This window comes from Symphodus melops, assembly GCF_947650265.1.
Source record: "Symphodus melops genome assembly, chromosome: 2".
Taxonomy (NCBI): domain Eukaryota; kingdom Metazoa; phylum Chordata; class Actinopteri; order Labriformes; family Labridae; genus Symphodus; species Symphodus melops.
Window position 1 is genome coordinate 29,563,228 of NC_136692.1, and position 19,984 is coordinate 29,583,211.

The following is a 19,984-nucleotide window of genomic DNA, read 5'->3' on the forward strand; positions in this document are numbered from 1 at the left end:
CTTAGGGCCACCTGGCCACTAGGGGGCCCCAAAGAGCAAATATTACTTTTTATTTTTTGCTTGTATGAGTTTGACTGATGATTTTTACATGATCAAAGATATATTATTGTACAAAAACACACTTTTAGGTCAACAGAGTGCTGCTGCTGATGTAGGCCTAGTGATTCTTCCTGCCTCTATTTAAATGTCAAAGCTTTGCCTCTCCTGCACCTGTGATGACATCACTCCTGCCGTGCAGTGCACACTGTCGCTGTACATCCAAAGTGCAGTTTAGAGTCAAGATATGATGCCAAGATAAAGGTGTGTTTGCATGACCTTGTAATAAAAAGTTAATCAAAGAGATTTGTGTGGCCGTAATTAACAAATTAACAAGCTAGTTTAAAAATGAGAGAAATTTATCTTTTAACTGGCCGTTCAAATTGCGAAATATTCATGCCAAAGGAAATGAATTTTGGTAGACTGTGCTCTCTCAGTACAAAGTGACCATTAAATAATAACAATTAGCTAAACATAAAAACAGGTAATTTAAGACTAATATGTACAAGACTGATGAGACAGGATGACTTTTGCAGACTGAGTGAGGACTCAGTCTGCAGGGACTCAGTCTGTGAGGACTCAGTCTGTAGGGACCCAGTCTGTGAGGACTCAGTCTGTAGGGACTCAGTCAGTAGGGACCCAGTCTGTGAGGACTCGTGCTGAACAAATAAAGTTTGACTTGACCTCAGTGTCTGCATTGTGCAATACTTAGCTATTCAATACTCAATATTTCTTTTTTAAAATCCCATATTTCTGAAATATGCCTCTTTGCATACTGCGATACTGTATAAGAGTGACTGTAACACCCTCGTCTTCCTGGGATTAATAAAGGCTCCTTCAAATGTGGCTGCAAACAGGCATCCTAAGTGAGAGACGTTGAACAAGATGACATGCAACTTAGACTCCTCCTCCTCTCCGACATTGCCATCAGAGTGTTGGTGTCAATACGAGCCCTTTAAAAAGACGCTGACCTGAGCCAGAACTCGTGTTTATAAGTCATTGAAGATGAGGGTGATACGGACGAGCAGAAAAGAGAAAGAAGCAGCTTCATCACATATAGTAGAAACTCATTATTCTGCGACTGGTCTGGAGTGATATAAACTCTATAAATCCTGACGTCATGTGGCAAATTCAGTAGGGAGTTTGGAGTAAAAATACCAGGTGAAGTCGAGGTAAAAAACACCAGATGCAGGGAGTTTTGTGCATGTTTGACAACACCAGAGGATTTTACTGTGAATGTCTTATTTATTTATTTTTGTGTAAAAGAGGTTGAATAAATATCTTTTTGATTCATCCTGGCACCCGAATTAGTGTCACCAGCCAGCTATGATTTGCTAAAAAATAAGTTTCACCCTTCAAAGCTTGTAAATAGAAACAATAGGTCTTTAATGAGAAGAAACACCTGAAGATATGAATCGAAGCCATAACACCTTCCACAAATTTTATATTAGCAGGTCAAAATACATGTCTTCTTTACTTCCAGAGGAAAGAAATCACAACACAGATCAGTAGAAAGTGTGAGGGGCTCAAAGTGTGCCCTCTAGAGGACGTTGTGTTAACTGCAGCTGTAGTCACAGGAGCAGCTGTAGTCACATTAGCAGCTGCGGTAGCAGTGGTTCTAGCCTGTCCCACACACGTCCCCACATTTCCTTCTCTGTCCACAGCATTCAGCTCTACATTCTGTGAACAGCAGGAGGCGCTGTATGTAACCACGGTAACATCCTCCCCCCTGGCTCCGGTCACCGAGCTGGTGTTGAGGGTACCGTTTCCTGTGCGGATGGTGATGCTGTTGATGCCGGTTCCGTTGGTGCCGTCGGTGAGGTTGGCGATAAATTCCCATTGTGAAGAAGCGCAGAGCGACGCAGAGGACGGACAGATGCCTGATCTACTGACTTCCTGGCACACTGGGCGGTTAACGTCTGTAACCTGCGGACACACACACAGAACATGACGGATTTAAACTCCTGTGAGAGGAACTTTCACCTCGTGTGCATTAATTGGTCTTCACCAAGCACCACATTTTTTATAGCATTAACTTCGTGTTTATTAATGTGTTACCCTGGCAACCACAGACACCCGGATGAGTGCGTAGTTGATGTCGGTAGCCGCTGCATTCTCTGCCTCGATGGTCAGTGTCACGTCCGTTCCTGATGCGGCGGCGCTTGGTACTGTTAGAGTCACGGTGCCGTTGGCCTTGCCTCCGCTGCCCTCAGTTATACTAACTGTGCTGGGTGACGTGGAAGCAAAGCTGCGGTCGTTGTTGGCTCGCACTGTGAACGTCCCACTGGCAGAGTCATTTACAACTCCATTGGTAGTCGTGGCGACTGTGAACGGGATGGAGATGGAGGAGCCCGGTTCAACGCTGGTGTTGTTGGCTTGGCTCTGAAAGAGGGAAGGGATCATAAGCATAGTGATCAATGAAATCTTCTTTAGAGGAGCAGGGATGAATGGACGTTACATGGAAGTAGTACGACTTTGAAAAGACTTAAAAAGATTTCACTTACAGTCACAGAGATGCTGGAGGTCTTGATCTGTGTGGAGGCCTGTCTCTGGAAGCGTTCTGGTGTAGACCTGGAGGTGGTGCTGCTGTCCTCTCCTCTCAGACGAGCCACAAAGTCTCCGGCTGGGACGTCGTTGAATGTCACCAAGAAGTTACCGCCTCCCAGTGACTGAGTACAAAAAGAGAGAGACATTCTCTAACCTGGCTGTTGAGGTTGTGCATCAATAGAAGAAACCCATTGTTGTTGATGACCTTTGACCTTCAACTTTCAAACTGACTCATCACTATTTTAGCAATAATGATGTACATCAACAATTGGATTAAATTATTTAAATTGATATTTGTTAGAAAGTTTGTTTTGAGTTCTGTTGAATGTGTAGCGTGTCGTTACATACCTGCAGTGATCCATTGACCTCTGTTGGCCCTGAGCTTTCAACCAAAGTGACCCCTGTGACCTCTACCGTGTCACTTCCTGTCACAGAGATCAAGACGCTGGTGTTCCCTCCTGCTAGTGATATTGTGAGAGGAAAGGAAACTTGATGAGTATTATCGAGACATAAATAATATAAAAAATAAAATCTATGCATGCATGTCCTCTCGCTGCTTCCGTATAAAACCCATTTAAACAAAATACATGATAATTGACAAATGTCATGAAGCTGAGATTCCAAAGTTTTACACTTCAAACCGATTTGGTTTGATTCTTCATGATGCAGGTGAAGAAAATCTAAACGGTGGATTGACCTGAAAGAGGACGCCCCTCCATCAGACTGAAGTCTCCATGCACGCCTTTTTGAGCTTCCACAAGATTAAAAATGAAATTCACTGAACTTTGACCTGTAATATAAACAAAGAACAAAGATCTCAGAAAGGCTCTTAGACATTTCACAACTCAGGAAAGTGTCCTGCTAAACACAGCTTTAGACAGACCTACAGAATATAAGCTCTGATTCTAGTCACCTGTGACCTTTACAGAATAGGGGTTATTAGAATCAACCCTGATTTCCCATGATCCTGTTTGATTGTCAGTGTTGATGCTTAACCGGCGAAGGTTTCCTGCAGTGGTGAAGGACGCCAGAGGACCGCTGGACTGACTGGAGCTCTGAGAAACACCTGCAACAGACAAAAACATGTCAACATACAACTTTTCTGAACAAACCCCCTAGTGTTTAAAATGAGTACTGCAGTCTAAACTCTAATAATCACAGAGAGCTGTCTCCCTCCCTCCTCTCACACAGGTCAGCATGTGGTGGACACTGTAGCTTCAGTGTTTAGACAGCTCTGCATGTGGTGGACGCTGTAGCTTCAGTGTTTAGCCAGCTCTGCATGTGGTGGACACTGTAGCTTCAGTGTTTAGCCAGCTCTGCATGTGGTGGACGCTGTAGCTTCAGTGTTTAGCCAGCTCTGCATGTGGTGGACACTGTAGCTTCAGTGTTTAGCCAGCTCTGCATGTGGTGGACACTGTAGCTTCAGTGTTTAGCCAGCTCTGCATGGGTCTGTAAAGCTTTCTGCGTTCTAACCTCTCTCCATGTTTCAAAAGCATCTCCAACATTGATCCTAGTTTGAGCAGCTTTCTGCTGCTGGAGCTTATTAGAAACATGCAGAGGCTTTTTAGCTCGGGTACAATCACTTCTATCTATCCATTGTTGTCAGAGAAGCTTCAACACAGCAGGTTTCCTTAAGAAGCATATTACATTACATATTGGTACTTTAGCTTGATGCATTAAAGCAGAAACTTCACCTGTAGGGCTGGTGAGAGTGAAGGCGAGAGACGAGGCTCCTGTGAGGTAGACAGTCATGTTCCTAAGAGAACTATCAACAGTAAAGGTGAAATTTTCAGGCTTTCCAGGATTCCTCACCGCCTGAAAAACTGTCACCTAAAATGAGAAGGAACAGAAACAACTCATTTAAACACACACTCTGAAACATGATATCAGAAATCTTTCCCGTTTCTTCGATGTCTCACCACAGCACTGGCTGTTGAGTCCTCAATGATTATCGTAGCCTGAGAAATGTCAGCCTTGCTGACCTCGATGGTCTGACCCCCAGAGGTTCGGGCGAGGTCTCTGTAAAGCTGAGCTTCTGTCTGGCTCACTACACGTGGACTCGCACCCTGAAGACCTCTGCGGCGTCGGCGACTCGCCAGGACATCTGTCAACAGGAAAGTCACCTACAGGTATGACGGAAACATACTCTGTGTTATTTTAGATCTCTCAGGTCTTCAGAAATGCAGAAACTTTGAACCAATTTGACCGATGCAGAGCTGGCTAAACACTGAAGCTTCAGTCCTAAAGACTTGGCAACTTGAAAGCACAATGACTCTAGAGAGCAGGGGCTGGGGGGAGACAGCTCTCTCCAGTGTTTTGAATCTGGACTGCAGTACCCATGTTAAACACAAGGAGTCAGAGTTACATCTCACTCCTTAAGTGTCTTTTAACTAGAATATTAGTTTGTAGTGACATTATCATTCAAAAGCACCGATTGAAAAACAAATGTTATCTCGAGGTGCTTTATAAAAAGCAGGTATAAGACCTTGCTCTTAGTTACGAGCTGCACGTGAGATTAATCATGATTTTCTTTTTTTTTCTTATGAAAACTTACAAGAATTCTTATTATTATTATTCATTTATTGTTTGTCAATCAATATTTGTGTCATTTTTTGTCAGTCAATATTAGCTTTGCCTGACCAGGCAAATAGCCAATCATAGTTCATAATTTTAGGGTGGCCCTGGCTCGGCCCCTGGTTTAAACTAGTAGCCAATAATCTAGTAAGGCACGAGATTTAATCTAAAAGACTGGTGGAGAAGGACTGTTAAAAAGTCTTACTCTTACCACAGACTTGGTGCTCTCTATGAGGGCAGTGATGGTTCCCTTCAGACTAGCATCTTTAGCTGGAGCATCGGTGAAGACGAAGATCTCAGAGGAGCGTGGAGCAGCAGTCAGGGCGAGCTGAAGAAAATATTTTAAAATTTTGAAAAAACAGATTCAGGTTAATTCCTGTTTATCCTGCGGTGCGTATGGCTGGCCAGTTACTTACTTTAGAAAAGTAAAACATCCCTCAGTGGGTGCTGGATTAAAAAACAATAAACGCGTAAAGAAAGCAAAGACGATCCGAACACCAAGGAAGCTCCTGTTTGAAGGATTCATTGATAGATGATGTTGAAACGTCACATGTGAATAAATCCTTCAAACAGGAGCTTCTTGATGTGCGTATCTTCTTTTGCTTTCAGTTATTTCCTTTTATCACTTAGTACATTTAAGTTGAATCCTTAAACGACTTGATCATAAGGCTTTGTTACACTGAAAATCTTGTTGTCTAGTTAAAAAGATAAAGAGTGTGGGGGGATGAACAACACCTGCAGTCCAGACAAGCAGAGCTCAGGAATATCTCCTCCTCCGTTTGCAGACAGTTTGTTGATGTTGGCTTTGAAGACTTCTGCATCTGTTGTCAGAATCAAGGGCCCAACGCCTGAAAATAACACAACCAAAAACAACTTAGAAAGTGAAGCTAACAGTGGTTGAGAAGCTTGCAGATGTGACAATGACTTCCATCATAAACTACAGATATGACTCATGTGTTCACTCATGCATGTATCCAGATACCAACTGTCTAAGCTGTGAAAACAAGCTTCAGTCTGGGGGACAAAAGAGTGCATTGTGTTTGTGTACCTGGGTCATTGAAAGGTACCAGTATGTAGGCGGACGGCTCCTCCTGGGTTCCCCTCCTTCTGTCAATGATGTCAAAGGAAATTCTCTTCACCTCGGCTATGTCATCACTCATACTGCCTGTGGTGTCGATGACAATACACAGCGCAGTGGACTGGGAGAGGCCCATCAATCTGCACAGACCAAAGAGAGACAAAACCGTCTAATCCGGTCCAGCATGAGGTGTTCATCTTCCATGACGTGTCGGGGGGGGACTTAAAAGAAACAAAACCTCAGATTTCCCATCATAAAATGTTTAACTATTAAAGCCGTGAATTTCAGGATAAAAGTTGTAACTAAATAATCACAAGGATCACAAAATGGTTCAGGTCCATACCGGGTAAAGTTCCTGTCTCCAACGGCCTGTCTTATGTCCTCCAGCAGCTCCATCGAGGCGTTCACAGCCAAATCAGCTGCTTTGTCGTGAAGGAAGCCATGACTGGATCCTATGGTGTCTTTGTTGATGCCCCCCACAGGCTCACGTCTGCTTGTCTGGTCAGCAGTTCCACCATGGCTGCATTTACCTTGAAGGTTGAAAAAAAAGAAAGTTTCCTGTGTCACCTCATCTGCATAATGTTGCTTAAAGTGAAACTTTACAAAAATGTAGATGGCTCCTGAAAGAGACCTGCAGGTTTATCTGAGGAGAAGATGCTGAAGTAGCCTGAAGTGAGAAGCCCCTGCTGCACCAGCTCAGGCAGAAGGTTGTCTGCACAGTTTTCTCCGGTACAGTTTCTACAGGTTGGAGTATCTCGGCCTGCAACATAGATGTATAATCCTTTATTTTGTTGTTTTTCATTGGAGACAAGATATGCACTCATATTGATTATTCAATCTATAAACTCCAAGGTTTAAGTTTGTTTCATAACTTCTTTTTTCTTTTGTTCAGTTTTGCATATTTGTTTGTACCATTTTTCTAACTCTCCTGTCATTTCAGATCCAGCCTCTCCGCCTGTAGGTTCTCCTCACTAGTTCCATCACACACCTGTTCCCTATTGCTGTTTAGCTCCCAGCTCATTTAACCTCGCTCTGTTTGTACTAGTAAGATTTTCCAAAACCTTTTCTTTATTTTGGAGATTAAATTGGCGGTATGTGCATCAACAGATAGCTTATAATAAGACAACTCAAGAACTCTGATTTGTTGGATTTGATTTCCTTGGGAAGCGAATGTCAGTGGGAGCTTGATTTTATCTGAATTCAACACTAATCTTGGTTTCTGCTGATATGAGTAGACACCATTGAAGCTGACTAATTAACTCAAAAGTCTGTGCAACTGATAGGTAAGACACAGGTAGATACACACAACATTCAGTCAAGCCGAATAAAGATGGTGTCATCTGCATAGAAGTTCATTTGCATTAGATTAGATAAACTTTATTTTCTGTCCCAACAGTAACAGAAATTCTCCCTGGCATCACATCCATTAGACTGGCACTGACACTGTCATCATTAGGTGTGACTGAATGTTTGGTAAAGTTAGCATTTACAGCATAGCGTCTACCACCACTGCCTTTCACTAAGTAATGGGTGGCGTCCATTATCTGTATAACTTTCCCCATTGGGCGTCCCGGTGACCTGGAGCTGATATCAGCTTGGGCGAGTGGTAGGATACACCCTGGAATGGTCGCCAGCCAACCACAGGGATGATATGTAGAGACAGACAACCAGCCACACTCACATTCACACACAGTTTAACATAGTTCAGTTAAGATAACAATAGGACTGTGTGGGAACATTCCTGTATTTTTGTAACTTGTATCTGCAGTTATTGTAAACGTTAACAGCCATGGGAGGGCCGGTATCTGTTGGCCCACAGATGACTGATGAACTTTCTTGTATTGTTCCCCACTCAGCCATTTACTGTCAAGTTGACTTCACAGCATATTTAAACAGGATGTGAAGATAAATCTCACCTGCCAAGTTCTCAAGACGTTCATCTGGTTTGATTAGAGAGCTGTAAGGGGCGGTATTCCCCAGCTCCGCCCAGTTACTGTGGCTGTAGAAGTCCTTCATTCAGAGAATATTAGAATTCATAGACCACATTACAACTTCTTACATACAAGTCCAAAAATCACAAACTATCAAACCCTCAATCTTACCTGTAGGGTATGAAAGACCTGTCCAAGAGTCCACCGCCCTGTGACATAGTTCTCCAGCGCCACACTCTTCTTCACAGCAGACACGCCTCAAATAAAGAACAGAGAACACACAGAGTTAGGGGAAATTTGAAGATGCACTCTTTAAAATGGGAAGATGTACTCGTCTGTTACACATGTATCACTACATGCAACTGATGATGAGGTGTACCTGATGTAATGATGTCTCGTCCACGCTCGAAAGATTCGTCATCAAAATGGCGAGCGTCACTCAGTACATAAATGACGTCCACTTTGGCGTTGCTGAAGTACATGTTGCCGATGGAGGTTTGGAAGTTGATGGAAGAGAGGACAGAAGTGGAGGAGCCCGTGGAGGAGCAAGAACTCAGCACTTTGCTGGCTGTCAGGCTGTTATCAATCTAGAAATAAAGACATGACACATATCAACTATTAAGGATGGCTACATGCGTGAAGATCTGCCTTCAACAGAAACACTGTGCTCTCATATTCTAGCCTGAAGCAGTTTAATGAGCTGATTAAACATCGCCATGACAACAGACATTGTTTTTTCACAACAAACTATCTGAGATATTTGGGTAACAAGAGCAATCATGGACAAACACATGATGCAACTCTTGTCTTACTGTAACAATAATTATTAAAATAATTCCCTTTTGTTACAATCATTTATTCCATATTTTTTTACATGAAAGTATTTTAGTAAAACCTTATTATGTTTGTTTAAATAATTTTATTCATTTAACCTTTTTTTAATCAGGTAATTAACCCATTGAGAAGAAGATCTCTTTCACAAAGATGTCCTGGCCAAGAGTTTGAATGTTACAAAAATGCATGTAAAAATAGACTTGGTTAGAGATTTATCATATGAGGGGTGCACGTAGCGTAGTGGTTAGCATGCGGCGTGCATGCTAACCACTACGCTGCCTGCACCCCTCTCATGATAAATGTATGTATGTAGAGTAGACTATTTAGTCACCCAAGCCTAGTCATTCTTCATTCCCTCTCTTCCTGATCTCCAACTCTATCCATGAGAATAAAGTCATAATTATGGCCGATAAGAATGAAGTGAAAAATGTTGAACTCGGTCACTTATCGCACAGATCCCCGTTAGGAAACATCTGTCAAATCTCTGTGCTGTTTAATTATAAACCTGCAGGCCACACCTCCAGATCGAGTCATTCCCAACATGTTAAGACTTTAAACTTGGATGATCTGACTCTATAACGGTTGCCTCAGAAGATAATGAACACCTATGGCAATTATAAAAAAAAAAAGTGGTGCTTCCTGTTGGGTTCAGTAAGACATTCACCGTTTAATCTTTAGGCAGTGATGGTCTGCTGAACACGAGTATGTGCTCAAGTTTGGGAGTTGGGGTGATCCAGTGTCTGCAGCCATGAACCTTTTAATTAAGTGCCTCAGTATGTGTACTGTAGTGATGAGAGCAATGACCTGGATGGTCTCGGGCCCTTTTCGCTGCCTGGCTCCAGGGTTGGTCTTGACCCCTCTTTAAATCTGATGTGCTACAAAAATCCTAAATCCACTATTTGGGCTGTGTTAAAATAGGCTGTTAGTGTCTTTCTTTGCTTTAAAATGTTGCAGATGGAGAATCAAAACAAAAATTCTCTTTTGTTTTGAACTCACGGTCAGGCTGAAGTCTCGTCCCGCAGCAGTGGCGATGTCTCGGCAGACCTCAGCCGTCTTCCTGAGCACCGCCCTCTGTGTGATAACACGATGAGTCGTTGAATTCCCATCCAATGAGAAGAGTGGATTAAAGCTGTGAACGAGGCCTGACAGGGAGAAGATCACCACTGCCACAAACACGGCCGTCTGTGAGGCTGGCATGACGGAGGACGATGACCTTGACGAAGGAAGAGAATGACTCCTGTCTGACTCTACCTGCTTGTTCCTCCACTCGTTTTTCACCTTTGGGTTTCTACTGGCAGCCTCAAATCTAAACCAAGCAGAAGCAGGGGGACTCTCGATTGTCTGTGATTATTAATTCGACAATGATTTGCCAGAAACAGGAAACGATAAAGAGGTTACTGGTGGCGATCCAGGTGTAACGAGGCAACAGGTGAGAAATGAAAACACCTGTGGACAGACAGAGACAGAATCCTCACTGGAAGCAGGCAGGAAGGAAACCAACAGAGGCCTCAAATAACACACCAGTAACATTTCACCAACAGACAGACTGGCCTTTAATACATGCCTCTACACTGGTTTGGAAAGTTTCAGGGTTTTCAAAGACAATCTTTACTTTAATTTGACCAACAATGTCTCTTGTGCAACTTTAATATTCTAAATTCAAATGTCTTACAGTCAAAACCGGCTATTTTCGAGTGGCCTGTTATTGCCTGAGGCACACCTGTGCAGTATTAGTATGCAGCATCTGTCAGGTGGCTGTGGCTCAGTTGGTAGAGTCAGTCGTCTCTCAACTGAAGGGTCAGGGGTTCGATCCCCAGATCCTGCAGTTGCATAGCAGACGTGTCCTTGGGCAAGGCAATTGACCCAAAGTTGTATCAACAGCGTATGAATGTGCATGAATGGATTAGTTCATACTGATGGCCAGTTTAAATAGCAGCCTTTGCCATCACTGTGTGAACAGGTAGATCTGACCTGCTGTAAAAGATAAAGTCCATTCACCATTATTCCAGTGAAGGAGATTTAAATTTTAGTTTTTCATGTGCAAAGAAAAAATCCAAGATTTTAATTTCAACTGGTGAACCATTGGAGCAAAGAACCAAAGTTTTGTGTTAACTTTTTTGTTTATTGTAAATAGAAAATAAAACATTAAAACAATTAAAAATATACCACTTCAGGTGATATTTCACCTTCTATAAATTTCAGTAGATGGAAATCAAAATAGTCCATTACCTACCTCGTACTTTCTCCCGGCGTTGGCTTCGCTCCAGTGTTACTATATCAGCTTGGTATGTTTACTCTCAGGTAGATACATTTGGGTCAACACCTTTGTGTGTTACCTGCGTTCTCTCTGAGCTGGAAATGAGTGTGTGCTCTCATTCCTTCTCTTATAGTTTCTCCCGCCCTGACTGATGGAGCCGATGAAAAGAATGCCTCACGTGGACGTCTACATGCTTTACATTTCTTTGCGTTGGGTGATTTGGACACTGCAATAATGATTGATAATATTTGAATAAATATAATTATAGGGAAGGTAAAAAGTGGTCTGTTGGTGACAGAAACAAATAGACATGTTAAAAAATCTTATTATTATGGCTTACAAAAATTTACTTGTGGCGAACCACAAGGACCGATATTAAGACCCAAGTTATTTATACTTTATTTAAATATTTGTAGATTGTCCAATTTGTTCAAATGTGTTACATTTTTGGGTGATACCAATGTATTTTGCTCTGGGGATGGCATGGGGGAAATGTTGACAAATGTAGAAACAGAACTAACGAAGTTAATAAATAGGTTTGATAGGAATAAGTTATCACTGAAAAAAAAACTAAATTTATGTGTGATGGTTGACTTTAAAATAACGTTTGATGTCCACCGAGGTGTCACCCTGGACGCCACCCTTTCTTTTAAATCCCACATCAGGGCCATCACCAAATCCACCTTCTTCCACGTCAAAAAACATCTCACAACACCGGCCTTTACTCCCAGACGCCGTGGCAGAGACCCTCATTCACGCCTTCATCACTTCCTGCCTGGACTATTGTAATGGAGCTTGGGACTTCAGAAAGGGCAGAACTCTGCTGCCAGGGTCCTCACATGCATCAAGCCTTGGCAGCACATCACCTCCACCTCCATTTTTTTTTAGCAAACTCACTTCTGTTTGAATCTGTTCTGTCTGCACTTGTGAGCAGAACAATGAACAGGGTGCAGAACAGGATCGACCGGATTGACAGCACGTGTAGTTGAACCTCACTGATTCAAACAGGGATGTGACAGTCAGTGTGGAGTGATAGGAGAGAAAATCAGGCCCATTTCTCACCAACCCGTTAGAGCTGTTTGATCATCACATTAATAATAACATCCACATGAACGCTGAGCAAAAGAGTAGAAGAAGAAATGTCTTTGCTGAGCGGTCTGACCTGAAATCTGGAACTTCTTCCCCTTTGTCTGCACTGTCCCTGTTATTACTGACAGGAGTATCAAGCTGCTGTGGAGAGCATTAACCTGCACAATGGTAAGAAGACAAAAAAAAATCCCTTTTCATATAATGTTGGTGCAGAATGAAGGATTGTTTACTGTATTAATGGGAAACTTTTTTATTTTATTTTCAGCCGAAGTCACTGACACGCAGGGTAATCCTTTCTGTGTTGTTTTCATCGCTTACACTCCTTTTCTTACTGCTCTGGTGGCGTCAGAAACCTGCCGAGGTAGGCAGATTATTTTCTAGTTTCATTAAGATTCTCTGTCACTCCTGTGTTGTGAAAAGCAAGAAGAAAGTTTGGTCATCACAGTTTGACTTTCTGTAGCTTAAGAAGACAGATTTTTCTAGATCTATAGTAGTTTCTGATTTAATCACTGTAGTCGTCTTCTTGTCCGTCACTGCAGGAAACCATGACTGAAATTTTACCTCTGGATATGGCAACTGAGTCCATCGATGACATGTTTGACGGTTGTCGCTCTGAAGCCGCCTCCATGATCGACCTGTTTGGAGTGTTCGAGTGGCGTTTCAACAGAAACTTCAGTTATGCCTGGGCTGTAGCAGAAAGGAATGCAAAGAAACCTGCACACACTCAGCTGACAGATGACCATGCTGTCGCTTTGCACATGTACACACAAGTTAAATCTATCCAGCAGCAGTTCAACAAAGCGGTGCAAACAGGAAAACACGAGTACAACAGTCACAAATTTAGATTCCACTATTTGTACTTCTACCTCACTGATGCTGTCCAAGTTCTGCATCGAAATTCGACATCATGCAGAACCACCTACTACAGGACAAAGACGCACTTTAACTGCAATGTCATCAATGCAAACATGCGTTTTGGTTCTTTCACCTGGGCGTCTTTAAGCAAGCAGACGTTTCCCTTTAACGGCAACGTGTCATGTTTTGAGATTGACTCATGCTTCGGTGCTGATATAACGTATTACTCTGCTGCTAAACAGATGGGTCAGGTGCTGATTCCTCCGTACGAGGTCTTCCAGATCACCGGCGTCCGAGCAGACGACCCGTGGTGCACTGTGGTCTACAAGCTGCAGAGCACCAACAAGCCGAGGAGCGCTTTAAACTGTCAATTAAGCGACGTGCAAATGAAGAAATACTTTATGAAAAGTTTTACAAACCCAAATCCAAGCAGCCATTTTCGGACGATGTCAGTGTGTTTAATATTGTTGGCTATCATTTCTGCAGTCCTGATAAAACATAGACAGAAGGGATTTGTTCTAACAGTGTTTGGTGCTTTACTGGCTTGGGTCATGCTTTTACTGATATTGAGAGTTTTGATTAAAGAGTAGTGGGTAATTACTCGGAGTGTTTATGTTTGTGCCAGTCAGCAGGGGGAGCGCTCATTTTTTGGCTGAACTTGAGGCACGGTTGCGCCATCCATTGGTGATATGGTCAACGGGCCCGAGACAGAGACATGGTGTCCCCAGTGGAACCATTGTTTTCCTACGGTACAGCCGTCTTGTTGTAGGGCCCTCTTCTCTGCTGTTGCATGACGCAGAACGCAGTTTCTCAAATAACTTTGTTTTCTCATTCAGAAGCCATTTGAAAAGTTGTTAAAGGTAACATATTCTCCTCCTCTTCAACTAGTTAAAATAAAACTCTCAACTCCTTAAAACGTGTGTGAAGTGTGTTGTTGTAAATCCACTCTGATCCTGTGTTTGATCATGTCTATAAACCCCTCTATTTCAGCCCTGCTCAGAACAGGCTGTTTCTGTGTCTGTAGTTTTAAATATGCAAATGAGCTGTGTCTGACCACGCCCCCTCTCTGGAAGGGCTCGGGTGCACTCGGTGCTTTCTGGCTCCATGTCCTATTGTTTACGGTGAGAAGGAAGACTCAGAGGGCAGAACAAACACCTAGCTGTGGGAGTGTCACCCACCTGGGGGAGGGGCTACTGCCCTTTGTGATGTCATGAAGGGAAAATCTCCAAACAGCCTGTTCGAGCACACATTTTCTGAAAAGTGGAGCAGGCATGGATGAACTTTTCTCATAAGGCTTTCTGTCCTCTCATCACCTGAAGGAACTAAATATTTCACCATGCAAAATGTATGAGTGCACAATTACAATCTGAGAGTTTAATTTCAACCCTTATTCCAAAAGGATTAAAACGGGGACCTCTGCGAATTTGTAATCATCTCAGAGGACTTGTTTTTATGCCTGTGTGAATCGACAATGTCTTTAATTTGTAAGTAAAAAATACCAGGGAATTTTTTTATGTACTATATCAATCCCTGAGGGGAACTTTGTGTTTTCTCTTTGTAAGTGAGAGACATGCTTCTCACATATAAACCCAACATACATGCATGCAGTAACAGCACGTGTGGACATCATGACTGGAAAGTGGGGCTGGGCCAGTGATCCACTGGTTCCAAACCTAAGTCTGAGCTACTGCTGCCACTAAATAGAATCGGTGAAAACCACGTGTTTATTTGGTTAAAAACGGTTTTACCTTTAACTTACTGTTTAAGTGACATGAAATCATGGTTCCATAAAGTTCCTGTTGAGGAGAGTTTGTCCCAAAACGTGCTGCTGCATTTTTCGCGTCCACCTTAAGGAAAGGTACTTCATACAGCTGGCCATGTGACTCCAGCTGGAGTTTACTCTGTGCTGGAGGAGGAGAGAGGGGAGGGAGCGCTTTCCCACCACTGATTAGAATAGCCTGCAGCTGGTGAAAGATAAGCAAGAGTTCAGCTGATCAGTCAGCCTGAATTCAGGTCAGTGGAATATTAAGAAGCTCATCAAAATCCCTGCAGAGCCAAACATTTTACATTAGATTAATGAAGCAAGAGATGTCTCCAAATATATCAAGAATTGTGCAGACTTAAAATGTGTTTTTGTGTGCAGGTTTCAATAACATAAGAAGAAAACAATGGTGGCAGTTTTGGCAGCACTGCTCATGACATTTGGAGCCTCCATGAGATTTGCACAGGTCGACTTTTTTTCTGTGTGTAAGGGTGGAGAAAGTAAATCTATGTCAGACTTTTAGATTTATGTTAAATATTTCCATTATTTTTCAGATCTCTGCAGCACCGGAGTTGAACACTCGGCTTCGACTAGATGTAGCTCCAGACCCTGTTGATGACATGTACGCTGGCTGCAGAGCTAAGATGGAGTTCAGAGTGTGGAAGGAGTACCTGAATGATGAGAGAAACAAGGAAACAAACTTCCCCCTGGCCTGGGCTGAGGCAGAAAAAATGGAAGCGTAGCAAAGGGAAACAACCTTCCACCTTTTTCTTGACAGTGATAAATGAATTGGCCACAGGACAGTTGGCTTCGTCCCTTTAAAGAGAAACCAGTCGGATGTTAGCATGTAAGCTATGCTATACATTTATTCAGATTTGGACATTTGAACCATTTCATTAAGCCAAGAACAATGGATGGTAAAGATTTTTTATTTTGGTGGTTTTTGCCTTTATTGGAGAGAGAGTGGATAGGGTCGGAAATTGGGGCGGAAGACAGGCCAGAGTCTAACTCAGGCAGTCCACGTGAGGACTGCAGCCTCAATGCACGGTGACTGCTGATTGTAAATGACAAATCTTTTGGGATTGCAGGAACTAATGCAAATTATGTCAAGCACAAGTTTCCATTGAGGTTGCCTTTGGTTCACAAAATGAAGGGGGTCCCAAGCCAGCAAGATGGAGTTCACAAGTTGCCTTTCAAAAACAAACACAAATTTAAATTCATGCTAAACTCCATATTTGACCTCTTGCTGTAAAAAGTGAAACTTTGAAAAACTTAAAATAAAATATCAATGAATGCCACAGTTCAGCATGGAGTCGGGACTGTTCAGTAGACCGACTCGTGGGATTTTTTTCGGTCCACCTCGGTAGACTGAACATTTCAACTTCGATGCTAACTTCTGAATTTTGTGCATTATGGTTTGAATACATCCTTTTTGGAAAAGAAAAACAAATGACGATGGAAGGAACCGGTTCAGGTAAGATGTTAAATTGTTTACATGTGTGTTTTTGTTGCTGCCTGTCTTGTCCAGGTCTCCCTTGGAAAAGAGGTTTTAATCTTAATGGGGCCAACCTGGTTAAATAAAGGTTAAATAAATAATAATAATAATAATAATAATAATAAAGTAATGTAAAGTTTTGTATTATTTACTGAACCATCATGCACATCACACCTGAGTTGTTAGTAACATGAGGCGGGCTAATGACACCACTTCGACTCTGAATGTATCTGATGAAGTGGGAACAAATATCTGCCTACTATGCGTGCCTACTCTCAGGTCTACACACTTCCTCAGTGCTGAATCCTAAATATGGAAAATACTTGTATTCCGCTTGAAACACTATAAAAACAATTTTCATGGATTTTATGATATTGTATTCTGTCGTGTTGCTCTTTTGTGTTTTTGTGAGGATAGGCCTAGACAGTGGATCTTTCTTTCTCTTTCAGATAATAAAAATAAAAACAGTGCCCCCCAGTGGAAAATAATGACTCTTAACTTGAAATCCCAATCAGCTTTATTGAACTTTCCACCTCCTACCGTTCAACACTAAATATCAACAAAATATCAACTGGGAACACTTCAGACTGTTGGAAGACTGTTTGTTGAGGAGAAGGAAGTCTGGGTTGACTCACTGCGACCTGACCTCAGATAAGCGATGAATGGATGGAATAAACAAAATGTGTTTCAAAGACTAAATAAATGGTATGGCAGTGGTAGTGCATAAATGATTAAATAAACATGACATAATGTGTTTTTATGTAGGTAGAGTTTTTTACCGCATTCACATGAAGCAGTTTGCACAGACGGATGTCAGATTAGGAGGATAATATTACAGTGCATTTTATGTAAATATAAAACAGAAAGGAATCATTTGCAAAACAAAACTCAACATTTGACAAAGACTAGCACAAAGACAACATGTCAAATGTTGAAGCCAAGCAGCAACCACAGGTGTTTAAAAATGAAGCCGATGCAGAAGTGCAGAATCCTGAACTTCCTTGAGTGTCCACTAGAGGCTGGCTGCAGGAACACGAGACGTCACAAACAGCCAAAAAAAGCAATTTTTACAGCATGTTTTCTCAATAGGTCTGTATCCTCATGAGCACACACAGCATTTCCAGCATGGCTGCTGCTGTTGACCCTCCGGAGTCCCCTGCAGCAACAGATAGATCATTCACGCTTCGTCCAGTTACAGTCTCTGGTTGAAACTTAGAAATATTGTTGTCTTGGGAAAATATTACACCTATTTTTTTTACTTAAGTCCAGCGACATGATGAAAAGTTGGGAAAATGTCATGTGTCCTGATGTGTGGCATCTTATTTTCTTTTATATCTCCACCTTGCATATAATTGGGAACTGAGGAGAGCAATCGTTATCATTTTAAAAGTGGAACGTTGTTATCATCCTTGTTTAAGGATTTTAGCTCCTCAGCAATTGAGGGTCTACTTCATCTTAGGATTCATAATTGTCCAAACTCTTTCATTGGCTGACGAGTCAGGACTCCAGGAAGGCCGGTTGGACTCTTCTGGTGCCATGCTGTGTCAGCTCATGCAGAATGTGGTTTGTTGAAATAAACAAAACCTTCTCTTGAACAGAAGTTGTATACATAGCAGAATATGATGCTCTAAAGCCTGTTTATATGGTTCAGCAGTAATGTGCAGGAGACCCATGCCATGTTCACCAACGCACCTCCACACCATCACACACTGTGGCTTTTGAACTGAACACTGATTACCAGTCGGATGGTCTCTCCTCTTAGGCTAGGGGTCACAGAGTCTGTTATTTCAAAATAAATCTCCAATATTTGAGCCGTCAGACCACAGTTCTTGATCTGTTTCATATCTGTTTTTTTTTTTTTGCTTTTTTTGTGCATGATAGAGTTTCAGCTGGAATTTGTGAATTTAACTGTATAGACTTTTTTTTTTTTTTTTTACTAATTTAGACATGAAAAAAAATGTATCACCAAAAAAGACTGGCGTACACTGGGTGTGCTCATTTGACTTTACTGCTGCAGGACAGTTTCTTTGACCTTTGGAGGTACATGAGCGGCTGTATAAACCCTGTAAGTAAAGCAATACTTGCCAAATCACCATAGATAGATAAAAACCTCATCTGGTCGAAGACAAATTGAAGTGGAATTGTAGCCAAGTAGAAAAAGAAATTAAGGGTCATAAAAATCATGATGATTACAATGATTTTAAAAGCCTTTCTCTTCATTGCATTGCTCGTCCTCTTCCCTGTGTCTCCGTCTCCTGGCCCGGGGCGTTTCAAAGCCCAGAGAACTGAGAGGCAGCAGAAGAGCATGACACAGAACATCAACAGAGTCTGGATGAAGTACAGAAAAAGATACATAGAACGATCATCAGAGACTGTGGTGCACAAAGTGTAGATGCAAGAAAGCAAGACAATCAGCCAGAGAACACAAGAACAGACCACCCTGTATCTCAGAGGTTTGTATCTCAGGAACACGACCGGGTGGATAACACCAAGGTAGTACTCAACACAGATGCAGCTCTGGAAGAGAGGACGGGCAGTGTAGAGGAGGCCGAAAGAGAATAAGAAGACCATCTCACATAGTGATGAATGTAACTTTACAAAAAGCCACATCCATACGCCAGTCGAAGCAAACAGGAGCTCAGACGTCGCCAGGTTAAGAGAGAAGATGTCTGAGGCCATCGTCTCGCTGGGACCTCCCAATATCAGCCAAATGACGTAACTGTTCAGAGGAAGACCAAGGATCATGTTGATGGTCATTGATATTAATGGTAATAAGGGAAATGAAACAGGAGAGCTTGATGTAAAGTTCTGTGCACTGCTGGTGTTCATTGTGTCGCTGTAAAGAAGAAGAACAGATGATTTCAGAAATCTTTACAACAAAGCCATATTGATTTCTTTGGTCTTGTTTCAAACAGGTAATAATGGACGCCTAGAGAATACTTGCATCACATCACTTGCATCAATTTACATAACACACATCAGCTGCCTTAAGCTACTGTTGCACATTTGCGAAATTGCAATAAGCCAATGCTTTTCAATAGTCTTAAAGTCACATCAATGTTGAGGGAAAAAAACATGAAACATGACTACTCTACACTTGTTTTTATGGGCACAATATATGAAGTTTGAGAATAGGTGCATTTACTGTTGTTGGATTTGTTGATACAATTTTTGAACAGTCGGTCTATTTGTGAGCTACTGAAAACCTGCCCACGTGCTCCCGAGCTACATGTTGGAGAACCCTGGTTAAACACATGTAAAAATATACATCACACAACAATCCTAGAGATCTGAAGTGATGGGATTCAAACCTAGTGCTGAGCAGCGTTCTGGTGATGTGGCATTGAAGAGATGATTTAATCTGATGGACACATAGCCTGTCACCAGTCTAAAGACTTGGTATATTGTTGACTTAACCAAATACACAAAAAAAATAACCATCTGTCCACTCGCTGACATATGGAAATGAGTGTCTCACCTGAACTATGTTTTTCCGAGGTGTGCCCTGCTCGCTGTTCACAGTGAC

General features: G+C 42.1%; 3 protein-coding genes and 1 long non-coding RNA gene across 5 annotated transcripts in view; 2 read left to right on the top strand and 2 right to left on the bottom strand.

Moving 5' to 3' along the window:
* The window catches only part of vwa10.2 (von Willebrand factor A domain containing 10, tandem duplicate 2), a 33,637-nt gene extending 24,786 nt beyond the window's left edge, over nt 1-8,851 (bottom strand). The window contains exons 1-7 of one of the 2 annotated variants that reach the window (XM_079336373.1): nt 8,546-8,851; nt 8,338-8,423; nt 8,152-8,245; nt 6,867-6,995; nt 6,579-6,765; nt 6,206-6,375; nt 5,893-6,005 (exon numbers count right to left, since the gene is read on the bottom strand). In XM_079336373.1, the coding sequence (XP_079192499.1) occupies nt 5,893-6,005; nt 6,206-6,375; nt 6,579-6,765; nt 6,867-6,995; nt 8,152-8,245; nt 8,338-8,423; nt 8,546-8,648 (882 nt within the window). In that variant the 5' untranslated portion in view covers nt 8,649-8,851. The remainder of the gene's footprint in view (nt 1-5,892; nt 6,006-6,205; nt 6,376-6,578; nt 6,766-6,866; nt 6,996-8,151; nt 8,246-8,337; nt 8,424-8,545) is intronic. The other variant, XM_079336372.1, reaches the window with a different exon arrangement.
* Nucleotides 8,852-12,428: 3,577 nt separating this feature from the next.
* On the top strand, nt 12,429-13,693 carry LOC306819954 (ecto-ADP-ribosyltransferase 4-like; the record flags this gene model as incomplete). The annotated part of the gene is made up of 4 exons (XM_079337580.1): nt 12,429-12,514; nt 12,612-12,707; nt 12,880-13,581; nt 13,688-13,693. The coding sequence occupies exons 1-4, from the start codon at nt 12,512-12,514 to the stop codon at nt 13,691-13,693; spliced, it is 807 nt and encodes a 268-aa protein (XP_079193706.1). The 5' UTR covers nt 12,429-12,511.
* A 1,438-nt stretch (nt 13,694-15,131) lies between these two features.
* Nucleotides 15,132-15,946, top strand: LOC306820459. The gene is made up of 3 exons (XR_013778671.1): nt 15,132-15,214; nt 15,345-15,429; nt 15,518-15,946. It is a non-coding gene; the product is annotated as an uncharacterized lncRNA (long non-coding RNA).
* A 1,436-nt stretch (nt 15,947-17,382) lies between these two features.
* Nucleotides 17,383-19,215, bottom strand: LOC306819955 (P2Y purinoceptor 8-like; the record flags this gene model as incomplete). Its single annotated transcript, XM_079337581.1, has 2 exons — nt 17,383-17,481; nt 18,652-19,215. The coding sequence occupies 2 exons, from the start codon at nt 19,213-19,215 to the stop codon at nt 17,383-17,385; spliced, it is 663 nt and encodes a 220-aa protein (XP_079193707.1).
* Nucleotides 19,216-19,984: the final 769 nt, after the last annotated feature.